The sequence below is a fragment of the Gymnogyps californianus genome, chromosome 7 (genome assembly GCF_018139145.2).
Source record: "Gymnogyps californianus isolate 813 chromosome 7, ASM1813914v2, whole genome shotgun sequence".
NCBI classification, from domain to species: Eukaryota; Metazoa; Chordata; class Aves; order Accipitriformes; family Cathartidae; genus Gymnogyps; species Gymnogyps californianus.
The window spans coordinates 5,609,993-5,628,398 of record NC_059477.1 but is presented as its reverse complement, the minus strand read 5'-3'; the positions used below and the strand labels follow the sequence as shown (position 1 = coordinate 5,628,398).

Below are 18,406 nucleotides of genomic sequence, written 5' to 3'. Positions count from 1 at the left end.
TGATGGCTGTGCTACAGGGTGCATACAGACCGGTTTAAAAGCTCAACAGCAAGCTTGTCATTCTTGATTGCATCTGGGGGGAAGGGGAGTCATAATGGCAGAGATACCAGTGCAATGGAGTTACCCTGGTTTCTCCTCAAGAAGCACATGGCCTATATTGTCTGCAAGGATCATTGGAGAAGAAGCCTCCCACAGGATGAAATACCCACCAGACTATACAACAGGGGAGGGAAGGGCAGGGCAGAGAAAGGGAGGGAAGAGGTATTTGGAATAGGGAAACATGTCCTATCTAATGAAGTAATTTAATCAGAATGATTTTCCAGAATCACTTCTATCAGCTGAACTTACAATTTAACACAGTGGGGAATACTGCAAGAGAAATTCCACATTCAGCACCACAAATCCTCTTGACTAGTATTTTACTTTTCAAATATATTTTACTTCTCCTCAAGCTGAAGGAGAGTAGCATACATTCACACTGTGGAATAATATACCGTGAGTAGGCTAGCATGTCTACACAGTGAAATGAAACACCATATGGTGAGACTAGCACTAGACCCAGAAGCAATCAGGAGACAAAGTGGCAGTGACTGTACTTCTGGAGGCTCTTCAGCTAGGAATTCTTACGTCAGTGTGAAGCGAAGGACCAGCTGGATGTACCTCTGCCCTGTACTCCATGGTGTGGAGCAGATATAGCATGAGATATAGCATGAGAGTATCCTTACCTGGATCAAACTAACTCCCTGCTTTGGTCTCTGGTGTTTCAACATCACCTTACTTCTTTTAATTTTTCATTTTCCTTTGAACTTCTCACACATCTAAGGACCTTACCAAATAGTCGGATTCATTTTCTGCGGCTTGAGTCTGAGTTGTAATAAACACATACACAACTCTAGGCTTCTGCAGAATGGAGGAGTGAAAGGACAAAAATTTCCACATACACCTGTACTCGGGGCATACACAGCTCCAGCTAGATGTAGTCAACAGATATGGCTATATTGGTATTGCCCTGCTGTGACAGTGTAGTTTCATGTGATGAATCATGCTGGTGTGGGTCTATCACAGGGACTGTGAAGCACTACAGAGCCTCCACAGCCTAAGGAGGACACAGAGGGAAGCTGTGGGGACACACAACTCCCTGTCTTCTGAGAAACCTTTATGTTTAGGCTATGAAAAGAAACTTTCTTATGATCTCAGCAGTGCAGGGAAGAGTCTCTTCAGCATAATCCCCTGAGATTCAGCCTAAGCAATTGTAGAACCAGCCAAGTCCATGGTCTAAAGTAGGTCCACAGTCCACTGACAGACAGATCTTGTCCCCAGTTTCATGACAGAATGCAAAGTACTGAGCAGCTTGCAAAGCCAGATCTTGTATATGTGCTCATAAATACAAGCTTAGGAAGTGAATTTCAGATTATCATTATTATTTTTGAGATACTGACACTGGCCATTCTGCTTCATTCTTGTATAGTACTGTGGTCACTGTTTGCTTTAAGTTCAAGAGCACCTTGAACTCAAGTGATTCAAAGGCAACCCCCTTAACAGTCAGGTTTGGCAGACAGAATTCTTTTTTTTTTCCCCTGATGTTGCAGAGGTGCTTACCTGAATTACTAGGTATCTCTGAGGGTCTCGAGCCATTCTAGAGAATTCAGCAGCCAGCTCCTTGAATTTCGGCCGACTGTCAGCATCAATCATCCAGCCTGGGGACAGGTGAAGGATGAGAAAGAAAACAGTTAATTGTCAAGGGAAGAAATCATTCAGTTTTAAAAAATGCACAAGTTTGAAGTCCTTGATGTCCTTGATAGCTCTGGCCTAAAGAAAAGTTGCAATAAAGAGCCCAGAAGAATGGAAAGCTCTAACTCTATGATGCATCTAAAACGGAAACCATCTGGTCTTGGCCAGAGAAGACTAGGTTGTTCCACACTGCATGGATTTCTTCTTAATTTGGTCTGAGCTCCTGTTTGCCGTCCCCAAAACAGAGAGCGCAACAATGCCTTGCAATTTTCTGTGTCTATCTTGCCCATCTAGACGTCACCTCTGACTGTCTTTTATTATGGATGTGTCCAACCTCTAATATAATGAATCTGATCTCATCTGAGTCTAGTGGGTTTATTACAAAGTTACTACTAAATACAATTTTACTTTAACTGACCTACTGTTCCACAGTGACTTAGATTAAAAAGAGCAGTTCAACAGATCTACGGAATGTCTGACCTCGCATCCGCCTTTCAGGTAATTCTGCATTCACGTGTCTGCATCATTAACACAGACCTCATACAAGGCATTAGATGCTATTTTAATTGAGTACAGGTGATTCTTTTGTCCTTCACTCTCCAAGAAACATTCATTTGGAACAACAATTCTCAATCCCTGCTAATGCTTTCTGCAAAACAAGCAAGTAGTATAGGCAGTCACCACCAGCAACTAGTTTATCTCAGTGTCAGCTTTTTCTAATGGAAGATCCTATCGGCAGCTTCCCAAGAACATGTTCTCATTTGCCAGGGAGGCTAAGCGAAGCAGGCCTTATCTCCTTCATGCCATTTAACTGAAGAAGTGACCAACGCAGGAAAAACAAAGCTACTATAGCTTACAAAGAATTTCACACAAACATTACAGGACTAAGTCTGTACGTCTAGCTGTAACTTTCTATCTTCCAGAATACCCCATCTACTAGGACTTCCTTTTGTCCACTGAGATTCGCCTCATACTCATTAGAAATCCTATCAGACGGAACATTTTTGCACTCAACCAACATGAACCCCTTGCAGTATTCAGACAAATTCCATACCTGCATGCATAGCACAACTGTTTTCAGAAGATACGTTATTTACCTCTTCTAGTTTTATTTTCTTTCTTTCAGTGTTTTTGTGTACAAAGCAAAAGGGAAAGGACTATGTAAGATGGATGAGATGTCTGTATGTTAATCTCACTTAAATTAAGTCAGAAACACTAGAGAGATGTTCCTAATTCTTTTTAAATTAGAAGCATAGCCTTGGAGGATACTGTCACTAGTGTGGGTATCTTGGAAGAAACCATGTGCAGACTGTTTTCCTTTTTTGCTAAAGTAAAAATATTCATGAATTATTGTACTGGACTGAGTGACAAAAAAATTATCCTCTCTGTAGCATTTCTTGTATTAATTTAGTTTTACTTTTTATTATTATTATTGCAATCATCATTCTTGTTACTAACAATAAAATATTCATGCTTTCTTTCCTCAATATTTGGAACCAGCATTTCTCCTCACAACCTTCACTGGCTGGGTATCCATGTACCATAATTATGTTTAATACTATCTTTTTTAACATCAAAATCAATTGTCATGGAAATGACAAAGATTTACAATAACAATCATACAATTTTGACTTCACAGCAAGAATATGAGATACCATCTGACAATAATAAGAAGCTGAGCTAACTCAACCCTTCATGGCTAAATTCGTATCTTTTGCAATTGCAAAAAATGTGCATACAGTGTTTAAATGGAATTTACAGTATCTAGGGAAGGTTTTGTTTTGAAGCAGCCTGCCCTACTACCCAGCACTGTCAGAGACTATAGATGCAAATGTTCTAAAACAGTGTCCCTCTTGCACTGAGCATAGGGATATTAAAAGCGACAATTACTTACACTTCACCATCACCATATAAACATCAATAGTGCAGATTGGAGGTTGGGGCAACCGCTCTCCCTTCTCCAAGAGGTCGGGGATCTCTCGAGTTGGGATTCCATCATACGGCTTCCCACCAAAGGTCATAAGCTCCCAGATAGTGACTCCTAGACAGAAAAAAAAGAGTGTTAATATTTGAGGTCATACTACTCAGGTTCCTTCACAATTTCTTACAGCGCAGTATTATGGCCCAGTTCTGGACTGCAATCTCTTCTTCGTTACCAGTGCCTGTAAAAACACTGAAGTTTGGTCTGCCATTTAAAAAGCTCCAGAAAATGGTGAAACAGTACTTTGTGTTAATCTTCAAAAGCAACTTCCCTCATTTTTATTGGTGTAAGAAGCAGCATGATAGATCTGAGGCACAAGAGAAAGGTCTAAGACAAATAAATGGTGGTAAAGTAGATGAATGCAATAACAAAAGAATGCATTGCACTCTTTTATCCTATCAAAAGGGGAAATGAATGGCTGATGTACTCTATTACTTTAAGGGGAAAAAACGCAGATGTTCCCTAACTTAGAGCACGAGTTTCCCACAAAGATATAGCACTGAGTAACATCATGTCATTGTCTTTGCCTTGTAAGTCATTCACAGCCACTTGTATTATTTTTTTCTTTATATCACCTTATGGATTTGAGTTACGATAGTGCTGTGCTTCAAAACCAAGATTCTCTTTTTGAATAGCCATAGGATTTGCTTTGGCATTGGAGCTGGAAATAAAGATGATATATCATAAGTAACAGAATTCATCCCCCAACAAAATCTTAAATATTGAAAATGCTGCTCTCACACCAGTTTAACTTTTATTTTTATTGCAAAGGTCATTTTAAACATGCCTCCAGATCAGTAACCATATTTTGCCAGCTGTCACACTAATGTGAAAGGTGATGGGCAAAATTACCGTATGTATAAAACACATATTTATTTCACCCTCATTCACCTCTTTGCTGAAGTTCAATAACTATAACTTGCCAATTGTTTTTGGTCTTGTCCTTTCTGATTATAGATATCCTGGGCTTCCTGCATTTAAAATGAATTTCATAAATGGAGGCATATTTTTTCCTAAGCGATACAGGGTATACAGAATTTGAGGAGAAAGAGCAGCTTTACATGATTGATTTAACTTTCATATGTTTTTCTCAGCTGAATAGAAGAGGGCAGCTAACCAGTCACAGCAAATAGTGTCTTTTGCTGCTACCCACAGGTAAAAGTGAGTAATGAATAGAATTGTACATCTTTTCGTTTCAAAATGATATGGCAACAGAAAATGCAAATAGGAGTCCATAGCCCTAGTCACTGCTGAAAAATTCCACTTACAAAGGTATACTTGATTTTATTAGTAATAGCTATTCTAGATAAACAGGCAGACAGCTCAGCAGATGTGGCACAACAGCTCGTTTGGATAACAGAATTAACTACAGTAAATGAACATCTCATTTCTCAAATGTGACTTTTTTTTGGTGTGTGAGCTGACCTGTCTAACCAATTCCCAAGTTATCTGTGAAATTAAAGGGATGCTGGTTTTAGTTAGCTTGGAGAGCTCGTCTCTTTCACTTCTTTCTCTTGCTGTATTTGCTCTGTATTATGACAAATTCCCTTTTATCTGACTGTAGGTACAGAAAGTCTCATAAGCCTGAAAATGTTTTTTGACATTCATGGCTTTTAGAGTTAAGATTTTCAAAGGACCTGCAGCTGTATTTTTATGAATCTGTGGCTGAGCTGAAAGAGGCCTTCTTCTGTCATAATAATCAGCCAAACTGCTACCAGCCCAGACCTTACGGCAGTCATCCCAGCAGGGACATCACGATAATGTATTTTAGTGAGCAGGGAAGTAACACAGGAGACAAGAAACAATTGCTGTTTAGAGCTACACATTTAAAAAAAAAAAAAAAAAAAAAAAGACAAGAAAAAGGAAAAAAAAGGAAGAGCAAAACCCATTGGAGTTAACTCCTCTAGGAAAAAAAGATATCTTTAACATAGTAACACAACTTGGTTTAATGCTTTACAAGAGACAGATTTTTAAACTAATCATATGAAGATTTACCATAGCTCCAAACATCACTCTGATGGGTAAACTTCCTGTAGTGTATGCACTCCAGAGCCATCCACTTAATTGGCATCTAGGGAAAGACAAGAGAAATATAACCTTAGAAATAAAATATTAAAACAACATAGCTTATTTAAACAATACAGCTAGATCCCATGTGTAGGCATCAGCTTCCTCCCTGTTCCCTTTTTCAATTGCAAGCTTAAAAAAAAGCAGCACTACCAAGCAGAGATTATGGGTGTTCCTGCCCTCTAGAATGGGGCGCTTTGCCTCACAGAACATATGGAGGTGAGAAATACGAACCGGTTATCTGCAGAACTTCTCATAGCACCCAAATTTTACTGATTCAGATGTAGTGGAACAGCTCACTTTTTCATCATACCTGTGTAAAGATGGGACCAACGCAAAAATTACATCCAATCCCCCTAAATCTGAAGTACAGCAGAGAAGGTGGAATACAGAAGCTCTTTTGCCTCCACAGTTTGCAAAACCAGACACTATCTTGATTGCTCTCTATTGAGGCTAGTTAATAATGCAGTGTCCATAATAGTTCACAGTCCACATAATCATCATCAGAGTAAACAGGCAATGGGGAGAATTTACAGTGCTTAATTTCTAACTCCTAATATTTGTTAGGAACTTGGCCTTCCCAGTTCTCTGTGTATCATTACTGCAGTGAGAAAAGTTGCTCCTGAAAGCAAGCCAAAAGTCCCAAGTTAGCCTCTGGCTCTGAATCACCCCTGGGGGGAGCTCATCTCTTCTCACAGAGAAGGCTGTGTAGGCAAACACAAACCTAGGTTTGGCATAAGAGTTCGCCCTCTTGAGTTCGTGTTAAAATGAGATTCACAGTGTTTCCTATTCCTGAGCTGGGCCCGTGAGGCACAGCGTTGCAGTCCATTAATTTCTAATGGACAGACATTAAAAACAGATTTTTACCTGGCATGGACTTGTATGGGTTGCCTCTAATTTGGGACTATGGAAGATGTACTGGAATAAACCAGAGAGATACGTAACTGCATGCAAAATCTGAACAGATGGTGGGTGTAAAAGCAGAGGATGTGTCTTCATTCAAACCCTTATGAAAATACCTTCCAAGAAGTTGACTAATGAGCATAACCTATACAGTTACGGCAAAAATAGCACTCTTTAATAAAAGTTGGCTTAGCACTTGTAAAAAACTCTGCAGAAGTGTATCGCTTTCATTCCCATTAAATACGACTGGGTTGTTCCAAACTTGAACAATTGCTGAGGTAGCAAAGCTGTATTGCTCATCATGGGATAACTCAGGTTGGAAGGGACCTCAGGAGGTCTCTAGTCCAACCTCAGGCTCAAAGCAGGTTCAGCTATGAGATCAGACCAAGTTACTCAGGGCTTTATCCAGTCTGGACTTGAAAATCTCCAAGGATGGAAACTGTACCACCTCCTTGGGCAACCTGATCAACCGCTTGATTGTCCTTATGGTGAAAAAGTTTTTCCTTTTATCCAGTCTGAATCTGTCTTAGCATGCTCTCAATACAACTTTAGGCTGCAAGTGTCTTCTGGATTTCACAGGATGCTTCTCTGAAACTGGTGACACATCCAATGTGCAAATCCTGCTCCAGAACTCCTAGCAGTGTGATTGGCCTCACAAGTCCAAGACACCATCTAACAGCTGCCAGAGAACAGCTGGTTTGCAAGGACCAGCTCATTTTCTGTCATTCACTGGCTGATGGAGGGAAGAAGTAGAGGGGTTGCTGAAGAGGGGATTAGAGAACTGAAGGAATCAGGGAGAAGTGCCAAAACTCCACCTTCCCTGCCAGGAGGTCTCTTTAGTGGGGAAATGGGAAAGCACCGGTGACTCCTTTAAAGCTCTTCACCTCATTGACTGAAATGCCGATGTAATCCATGCAACAGCTGCCAAGGGCAGCAGCCACACAAATAAGGCAGCAGCCCATCCAGGAGAAAAGCGCATACTGGCAACAGCTGTTTGTCCCAGACAAGGGCATAAGTGAGCACAGAAAAACACAGATAGCAAGCAGACAGAAAGCAAACTGAACATTCAGGAAAAGGAATGACAGGAGAGGCAGAATCCCTTGGGATTTTGTGACAGGTTGAAATGTGGAATTTCAAGATGTTTAGGGAGCAGCTGGCAGCAGTATGTACTTACAGCCTTTACTTACAGCCTTCTGAATTTTACAATGCATTAATCTGAAGGCATTAGAAATGAGGTGAGGCACTATATGGATGTTGTGCAGTATGCTGAAAAGTAATATGGGAAAATGCCTGGTTTCAAAATTATCCTCAAGCTACCTTTTCGGTGGCCTGGATTCAGCACGGTATTGGACACTTGGATGCAAGAAATAGCATACGCAGGCTCTTCCAATGTGATAGAAGAGGTGGCTCTTTGCTGAGCGTACGTAAACTCTCATATGCTACAAATACAAACATGTTCTGTGGCCTTCCTTTTTGTTTTCTGGAAAATTACTTGTCTGGAGAAATGGGACTGCAAGTTATTGAGGTCCATACTGACCAGAGAAAAGGGCTTGGCAGGAATGCCCTAGAACATCCGTCACTCATTGAACTGACTTCAGAAGTCTTCAAAACAAGACACAAAATGGAGCATATGAACAAAATCTAATTCTGAGTGTGAAAACTGTTCAGACAATTATATTTCGGCACCTGGAGAAGCTCACTGAGCAAAAAGTGAGCAGCTTTTATGTGTGCTGTCACAACACAGTTCTTCTAGAAGACAGGGCTTTGCTAAGTCACTGACAGACTTTCTTACCTAGATACTAGTCCCATAGGGATACACTGCCCTAAAGAGTAACTTCAGGAGGTTTGTCACAGTGTGATATATTTACTTCCAGACATGTTCAGTACTCACCTTCCCTCCATCAGCATTATACTCCTTTTCATCCCCTTCCAAAAGTCTGGCCAAGCCGAAGTCAGTGATCTTCACATGGTTTGGTGATTTCACCAAGACATTACGGGCTGCCAAGTCCCGGTGGACAAGTCTCCTCTCTTCCAGGTACATCATTCCCTGAAGGACAAAGAACAGTAAAATAATCTTAACGAGTCTTACCTGATTTTTTTAGAACTACTTTTCACTGGTGACATGTAAAATTTCTGGTTCCCTTATTAGTATTCACAATAAGAAAATGGCCTAGAGGGCAGAAGTTCAACACTGCCCTTGCTCTGAGCAGGAGGTGGGATTAGATGACCTTAGGTTCCTTCCACTGTGAACGATTCTATAAGATTCTATGGTAATTGCCAATAGAAAAAACCCAACAACCAACCATATAGGTATCTCCTTTGCTCCAGCAAGTTTAAAATCTGGAAATGTGAGACAGAAAAAAGAAATATTACGGTCCTTATTTTTCAGACAGGAAATCTGAAGACCATAAAAAATAATCAACTTAGTCAGAGCCCCACAGAAATTAGGCCAGACTGGGAAGCAATCCCAGCTCTTCTATGTTCCAGGCAAGTGTCTTCAATTCAAGATGAAGCTTCTTATCCATCTCCAAATGCTTTTAAGTTGGACACAAATTTTCACTACCTTCAGTGGATTAGAAGGAAAACAGTTCTTTATTTCAAGTGCTGCAACCCACTTGCCTTTTCACTCCCTTAAAATTTTGCGTGTAGTATTATAATAAGACACTAGACCAATGGCCATTTTTTTTAATGAGCATATGTATTCTGTTAGAAGTACTTCTATTAACAAGCCCATCCAGCTGCCTTTAAAGATAAGGTAACACATACTCAGGCTGCCTGGCCTTAACCTTATTCTTACTCTGCTGAGAGACTAACCATCTATCATCAGTATGGAAGTTTACATGATGCTTTGTGACACTGAGATGAACACCAAAGCTAGGTCTTATTAATTATATGACACACAAAGGATAGTCAGGCAGGGTTACAAGCCTACAATTTCATTAAAAGGCATTTATGACATTAACCATCATTATAAGAACCTACAGATGAAATTGCACACTTGATAATTACCCTTAAGGTATCTCTTAATATATTAGCTCTGTATAATATATAACTGGTAATTTTTAAAAAGTCATTGCTGAATACTGTAGAGATCATATTATCCCATAATACAGATGATAATTCAGAGAGTCACACGTAGTGGTTAAAATAACCAGATTACTCAGTGTCATGGGCCAGATTTTATTCCCTTTCACAGCATAAGAAGCTCACACATACCTATCCCCATACATACCAGGAGGACAATGCGTATGGGTAAGCCACCACTCATGGTCACTGGGCCAGAATGTAGCCCTTTCTTGACAGAAAGTGGATGTGTTTACAAAAAGCATCAAGTGGAGCTCTGAATTGCTGTGGCTTTTAGGTGAAAAACTTCAGTGGAAACACCACTAAAAGGTTTGAAAATATGTGGGAGAACATTTGGCATAAACACTATTTAATTTTTAATGTGGTAGGCTTTGCTGCAGTCAACATGAAGGTGGTTTGAAAGGGGACGCAGGGACTCTTTGGCGTAAAGCAAATGGAATTATTTTTTAAAAGCACTGCTAATGGAAGCAAACACACCCTCCTGCCAATTGCAAATCAATACTTTTGGCTGTTGAACATCAGAACTGTAAGTCTTTGAAAGCATAATGTTTTTTGACATCAGATTAAAACCTGTAGAAAGAGGATAAATATATCTCATAGGTCAAACATTCGTGAGTCACACAACAAACACACCATGAAACCAGAGGCACCATGACTTAGCACAAGAATTACCATCTGAAGAAATCCAACCAGAAAGAGACAACACAGTCAATAGCAATGACACTGTGTAAAGGAGGAAAAGCAACCACAAAAGTGGCCCCGTAAAATTCAGACAGATTGGGAATTAATATAAAACCTGTTTCACATCTCTAACACTGAACAGTAACCAGAAAGGGCTTCAAGGCAGTGTCAACATTGCTCATAACAAGTACTCTGGGAAGTAGGTGGACTACAGCAACCTCCTGGGTCTCATATCCCTCCCTTTCACCTGGGGGTCTTGCAGCCAGTCTGCTGAGGTGTCTGCGGGCAGGTGTCAAACAATCTGTCTGGACATGCCTCAGAAAGCCACTGAGAGAGCACCATGCCTGTGCTGCACTGGGCTGAACAGTGCGTGCAGGCATGCAGGGCTCTGCATGCTTTGCGGAGCAGCTTCTGGCCCACAATCACAAGTCCAGCTTTGCTGCTCTTACAGATAGCGAATCTAATCTTAAGGGTGGCTTCAGGGTGCCCTTAAATATACTGCATAGTCATTCCTCACATCTAAAATTATACTGGTTCCTTGCAGTTCCTGAAAGTGCTGCCCTTGAAGCCAGGATTGCAGTCATGTGCGAACAGACAGGTGCCCTTGCGCTTCCCCCAAACACTTCTCTCCTGCAGCTCACAATCTCTTCCTCCACCTTCCATGGGATTAAGCACCTCTCTTCAGTCTTGCACCTTTCACCATAAGAGAGCTCCTCCCTGCACAAAAACTATCAAGGTGCTGCTTACACTTCCTTTCTACTTAGTTTAGGAAATATCTCAAATTTTTAGAATGAACAGAAATACTTCTAAAGCATCACAGATTTGTGATAACTTCCGATATCCTTATTCGGTCAAAATTCTCAATACCTCAGAATAAGGGGCGGGGGGAGAAAAGAAAGGTCCAAACCTGCAAACAGATCTTTGTGGGCAGAATCTGATGAGGACACAAGAACCCAGAGAATTTGATGAGAGAATTCTGTTGGTATCAGAATACATTAGGCCCAAATAAAATTGTTATTTTTAATAGATTAATTTGCACCTATCAGCACTGAAATGATATGAAGATATTGCAGATTTCTTTTGGCAGAAATAAAGAAATAGAATTTCTGGCTTGTTAAAATCAAAACAGATGACCTGTACCAAGGCTTTAGCCTCCTGTCTTTAGCTAATGATGGCAGGAATGGATGGTAAGGTGTCCAGAAACATCCTTCATCGAAAGAGTTAAACAATCAAACCCTTGACCATGCCTCCTTGGTCATATTTTACCTTCTCTACTTATTTAATTTCCAAGCATTTTTTAAACATGTAGGCTAACACTTTAGGATGTTTCACTGTTTATTCTACTCATTCATTTCCATTTATTTCAATCTTGTGCTATTATTTAATATCATCTTAGTAAGATTATATTTTATTCAACATAACGTCATACTCTCTTATGAACTAGAAAGATGTGTAATCACCAACCTGCATACTGCTCCTAACCAATACCACACCTGATTTTCTTTTCTATCCAGAAATAGGGTAGAAATAGCTGTCTATGTATCTTCGTACTTACAGTTTACTTCACCTCTGTCAAACAAGCTTCTCAGGGCTTTTTCCCACCTGTGTTATCTGCAGAGCTAAACACAACCCATGTAGGGTTGACAGCTACAAAATCCTCTGCTGGTCCATGAGCTGCAGAAATGTAAATTCTCTTAGGAATACCCAGTGTAAACATGTTCGATTTTCGTGATACCCCATCAACAAGTTTTAAAGGTAGATGGTAGAAGTATAAGAGAAAAGGTATACATATATATATATGTATATATTTTCAATAAATAAGATGATACAAGCAGAATAAAAACAATCTAAAAATGGGAATCCTACAGTATTCACTGCAGCAATACTGTCTAAACATATATTATGCCAAGAATCACCATTTGAAGGCATTTTTGAACCTGGCAGGAAAAGTGCTCTATATCCATCTCTAATCTTTTTACATGACACAGAAGTATGATAACAAAAAACCACTCTCTTCGTTACACAGCTGGTGCCATCACCACCCAGCAAGCCCATGATCAAATACCAAGAGGACATTTTATGAGAGTTACAAGACAAAACTACAAGTGACCCTAGACCCTGACAATGGAAAGAGGGTTTGTAAAAATGACACTTTAAAGCCTGATCCAAAAGACATTATGCTGTGCCATTTGCGGTGTGATCTGTGAGGCTGGGGAAATGAAGCACCCTTCAGGACTTGTCCAAATTAGAGCTACGTAGATCCCATATAATTATCAAAGTATAAAATGTCCAGATAATAAGAAACCCCATACTTTAGTATACGTATTAGAACATCCACAATAGGGGGGGACTTTTATGCTGAAACCACTGAGAGGAAAAAGTTCAACATTAAGCCATTAAGGATCAGTTGTCCCATTATCGCTGAGCCCAGATTCATCTCTCACAAACAGAAGAATCAGCCGTGACCTACCCATCACTGATACTTCCCCATCACAGTCATGACAGAGGTTTCCTCACAGAGAATGTCATTCGAAATGCAATTACTGCTAGGATCCCTTAACATAAAATCACTCTCTGAATCAGCGCCTAATGCTATTAAGAAGTCAAACAGCCACTGCAAACAGCTATAACACAGATAAGTCGAGGAAGTCCCTTTGGAACTTCAGGACGAGCGAGGAATAGCCTTTTATCTTTAACAACTGCACCCCTTATCCTCACCCAGTACCAGAGTCACGTACGAAGACAAACCTGTGCTATATGGATCTTAGACGTACATAGCAGTAAAACTGCCTGTAGCCTACATCCCTTCTACCTGTGTGATTATGCAACTGTGAAAATGTAAATTCTCCTTTCAGAAGCAGACACAAATGCCCTTGCCAAGGACTTCGATTAGCGTTAAAGGTCTTTTATCCTTGCCTATGCAATTACTAACCTGACCTGCCCACGTGTTTATGTATTTCACACAAGGCTTGCAACAGCACCAGGGAAACTAACAGCCACGCTGAGGGGTAGAATAGGCTTGTAATAACCCAACATAGCTTTGTTCAAAGAAGGAAGGTGGACAGGAAAGATGTAAATGGCCACTAGGAGCTTAACACCAGTAAGAATTTCCCGCCTGTCACTTTTCAGCCTTGATAGTTTTCTATGTAGCAAAAATCAGCAGTTTCAGTATCTGAGGTGAATCCTGCTCTCTACTCATCAGTTTACTCTCAGAACTGGCTAGAAATAACAGAGAACAAAAATTATCTTGTTCAATAGACTAAAAGTTAGTCATTAAGAGCTATAAAAGAAGAAAGTCTTTCCCAATTTTATTATGGAGCGTTTGTGAAGTCTCTGGGACCATGGATAGACAGATTTGGTATGGTCATTTCAGGTACGGTCAGGTATGCTCATGCTCTTTTCACAAGAAAAATGACACACCTAAAAATGAGATAACATAGGCTGGCAACAAACTGAAGTGGGACAGTGGCAAGGAGACTTTGTGTCAAAAAATCCATGCAAGGAGAGAAGACAATGAGATGGGACAGCTTTCTGATTTTCCAAGCGCTGAACTGCAGGAGAAAGTATCAAATTAGGTTCATAAAGTATTAGGACTTCCAGTGCTGCAGACATCTACAGAGGAGTATCATCAAAGGTGGGCTGGTGGTGGAAATAAAAGAATAAAGGGATTTTTTTAAAAAGCAACATGAAGCTTTTCTGGAAAGTTATGGGTTTGTCCCCTGACATCTCCTGCCTTTAAGATGTGGTCATAATTTGCTGTTTTCTTACTTTACTACCAGTGTTAGTTTCTGCTGCTGTCATTTGTCTCCCAGTTCCTGAGGGCAGTTTTTGAGCACAGCCTCCATTTGTACAGCTCAAAGTGTAAGAGTTGCAAGCACAGACTGGTTCAGATGCTGTTATTTGATTTCCTTCACTTTTCTGGACTTTTCAGAGTCCCACGTCCTCACTGAGGTTGCTTCTGGATTCATTTCAAAGGTGGCAGCTGCTGTTTAGGGAATGTCCAACTTTTTGAATTGCATGAGCCTTTTCTGAAAGCTCTTTCCATTAGGTGCCTGTACCTCATTTCCAGAAAAAGGGTATTCATTACGCAGGACAGAGTTTAAGCAGGTATGTACCTCATTAAACGCAAAGTCCCTTTGGGATAATTACCAGAGATGAATTGAAATGTGTTGAATCACTAACTAAAGTTTAAGCATATACATATGTCTTTGCAAGACATCATTTTGCAAGACAATTCAAATTAAAAAAATAAGTATAAGGACCTTTACCTGCCCCAAGAACTTCAGCAATACCAGCAGACAGCAGATGTACTAGAAACACTTTTTTTTAGTGTGACTTTTTGCTGTTTTCTATAATAAACATTATTATCTCCCTAAATAGAGGGAATGTTGATCTTATCCCATCCAGAAATTAAGAGCAGCCTGCCTTTCTTCGATAATAACTTCCACCCACCAGAGCCAGCACACATGGCAGATCCATCAAACAGGTATGTGAAGGGAGAAAATTTCAAGTCCAACTCAAATCTTATGGACATTAATCTCCAGCCTTGGAGACTGCCCTCTTTTCATCCTAATAACTTGAGGCTAGCTTAATAACAGGAATCACTACAGAAAGCTTGAAATGATCATCTTTTCCCCCGCTTACCCCATGGAAAAAGTGTAATTTTACCTGGGGCTAAATACACTTTCAAGGAAAACGTGGTGCCCTTTGTTGTCAGGAGCAACCAGAATCATCTAAGTAGCTGTTACTCCAGAGATAGCTGTGGGAGGGAAAAACTGACACTGCTCTGAAATACACTGACTCAGCTGCAGAGGTGTGATTTGTTATGTAGGTCTGCTTGGGAGCTGGGACTGGAGGTCATCCTCACAGTCAAGGGAAAGCGAAGGATGCTAACTATTTCAGTCCAAAGCTGCCAGACTGAGCTGGGGACTTGCACCTTGTGCTATGCACACCTCCACCAGGTTAGCTGTCAAGGATTTCTGAAAATGTCCGGAGTTCTGCCTACACCGGTAAAGCTGTCAAGGGAGGCCCATTCCTGCATCCCGGGCTGTGGTATAACCCCAAATATTTAGGAGTTCAATTACTTCCCATTTATATGGGGTAAGTTAATACCTCTCTCTCTCTTTGGTAAAGGGTAGACAAAGAAAGCTTACGTGATAGTAATGTATTTCTTCCCATCTCCTGTTCCCTTGACTAAGCTCTCTCTCTCTCTCTCGGTTTCTCTTCTCTACAGTTTACTTAAGTTTGAAGCAATGTGCTACTCACAAGTAACAAGCCATATCTTGGGGTAAAAGTGCTTTTATCTCAAGCTGGCTGTCTTTAGGTGCAGCCTGAGGATACAAAGCTGATACAACTAGCTGGATTTTCCTACAGCCACTTTGGACCTGTCCACGTGACCAGGACCAGACAACTGACACTTTGCTAGACCTGCACTCCGAGCTGGTGTGACACGAGCAGTGTGTGTGCTGTGTATTCATGCCTACTAATATATCCCTTTTCTCACAGTCCTGCTGTGACATTGCTAAATGGTTTTGGACTAAACAGTTCAGAGTACACAGAAGCAAGCCCAAGACCATCTGTACTTGACTTAAGAGGCAGGATCCCAGTGCAGCTGGATTATTACCCCTATAGAAAGATAACTAGTGCAAATACAACTCCGGCACAGGTCACTCAAGCTAGTTCTGCCGTGAAAAGAGTTAACGGTGATGTTTTGCACACAGGTTAGTCTTACATCTTTCCACTTGTGGATCACCCAGAAGTACAAATTCCGTCTGCTCACACATGGGAGTGTGATTGCACATTGGCTGACTCAGCTGAAGCACAAAATCGAGATGAGCTGGCTTCATACCAACCACAGGAGGACACACGCTACCTGTGGCAGTATAAACATTCCAGTTACCCATCAAAAGAACAAGTCTGGGAAAAAAAAGTCTACACCAGATCTTTGTTCTGCGTCATGTGGCTGCTGCAGTATATTTGTTCCAGTAATGTCCTAAAGCCTGATTTACTGCATTGCTGAGCTATTGCCCAAGACACAAAATAAAAAAGATGCTAAAGCATAACAGGTCAAGACAAAGTCAGGACACAAAAGGGAAGGGAAAGAGGCTATGAGGCTAAAGTTTAGATGAGAATTACAGGAAAAATGCAGGCTACTCCAAATGACAGGTGATTTATAAAGGGAGAAAGAGTAAAAAGAAATGAAATGAGAAGCAAGTTCATAAGCTTATGACATTTCAAGACTTAATTGACTCGACTGAGCAGACATTTTGATGGGCCCAGAGCCACTGCAATCCTAAATTAAAATCTCAGGAGTGTCTTCTCACCCCTTCAAAGCACAGATAAATGGATCACCGCTGAACTGACTGGTTCACGATTCTGAGGTTGTGGGGTCCTTAAAACGAAGCTATCTGTCCTGGGTGGGTGTTGAAGTTCCTTGGGCATCACCAGAAGGGGAGTTTGTTCCACTGTCATCATCAAACATGTCCTTTGTCTGAAATCCTGTGAAAATTATGAGTTGTCTCCCTGGCTCCCTCAAATTATGCAGATATCTAGATTAGGTAGTGCTGAACATAAAGAGCCTGTGAAGCACTTCATGTTCTTCTGATGAAAGATGTTACATAAATATATTAAGTAGCATAAGCAATGAGATGCAAAACCGGTATTTCAATACTGCCCATACCGCGTGTGCCTCCAAGTTCTGCTCCCACCTACAGTCATATCTGTGCAGCTGCTACATGGGCTGTTTAGGATGGGAGAAAAAAGAAGTTCATTCCTATGCATGACAGTCCCGAGGGAGGGAGCTGTGGAGTTGGATCTAATCTCCATTTTGCAATTAACTCAAGACTATTGCCACAGTGCTTCCTTAAGACAGCTAGGTGCAAGGTGTTCTCCTATGCCAGCTTTAGTGCCTTCAATGGGCAAAGAGGCTCATATTAGCTGTGTTACTACTTCACTTGGGCCAGGTGTCCCAGCCTCTTGGGCTGTGTGGACACAGGCTACATAGTCTCCTGCAGTACCTTCTCCCTATTCCCAAAGTGCTCAAAAGGACAGGGATGTTCTCCTATAATCTCTGAAGAAACACAGCTCAGCTTACAGTACTGCAGCCCAAAGAGGTGAGAAAAATTGTAGCTTGTAGCTGCGCTTATAAGAAGCATATCACCAGTAAGGACACAGTAACCTGGATACAGCTTTGCAGCTCCTCTCATACCCTCACTAGGCCAACATAGATGCGATGCACAAATACACGTTGCAGCAGACACACACTAAGAGAGTTTCTGACCCTCCAATTACTGAACAGGACCAAGAGCTGTAATAGGAAAAACTTAATAAAGTCAGGGACTCGTGGGTAAAGGGTTGCTCCCAACACTTTGATAAAGTACTTAGCATCTGATGCCTCCCTGCTAGCTCTGCAGTATCTGCTGCTCACAAGGGCTTCTGAAGGTGAGCACACAAACCAGTCAGGTGTTTTCAAGAGACTGTCCTTTGGTGCATTGCCCCATGTAGTAAGAGAAAAAAGCAAGGCAGAAATCTACTGACGGTCCCTGTGTAAGAAAAAGACTGACTGTTCAGATGCATATTTCTGTTCCACTGCAGGGACGCCCTTCACCAGATGTACCACAGGGCCTGGGCTCTGCGAGTCAGAATTTAACACTTGCTGTGTCCACTAATGCTAACACAACTCACCTTTGTCCAGGAAGCACAGAAGTACTTAGCACCGTTCTGGCTGCAACTGCAGCTACATGTTGTCAACACCTTTTTCTGTAAAAGAAGCCTTTAAATAAGAACTGCCTAAATAACAAACTTATTACTATAAAACTCTCTTTGCTGGGCAATAAACACTCATTGCAAAGTAACTACAGTTAAGAGGCTGGCAGGAACACAGTCCTTATGACAAAGACTGTGAATTACTGTTTCAAAAGCGAATCCTAGTAACCTGTGCTACACATGCCAGCAGGAAGA

The 18,406-nt window shown here is 41.0% G+C and overlaps 1 protein-coding gene across 6 annotated transcripts in view; it reads right to left on the bottom strand.

The window, feature by feature from the left end:
- The window catches only part of ERBB4 (erb-b2 receptor tyrosine kinase 4), a 528,844-nt gene that overhangs the window by 24,538 nt on the left and 485,900 nt on the right, over positions 1-18,406 (bottom strand). For all 6 annotated transcript variants that reach the window (XM_050899627.1, XM_050899630.1, XM_050899632.1 and 3 more), the window contains 4 exons: positions 8,574-8,729; positions 5,708-5,783; positions 3,626-3,772; positions 1,600-1,697 (listed from right to left, as the gene is read on the bottom strand). In XM_050899627.1, the coding sequence (XP_050755584.1) occupies positions 1,600-1,697; positions 3,626-3,772; positions 5,708-5,783; positions 8,574-8,729 (477 nt within the window). The remainder of the gene's footprint in view (positions 1-1,599; positions 1,698-3,625; positions 3,773-5,707; positions 5,784-8,573; positions 8,730-18,406) is intronic.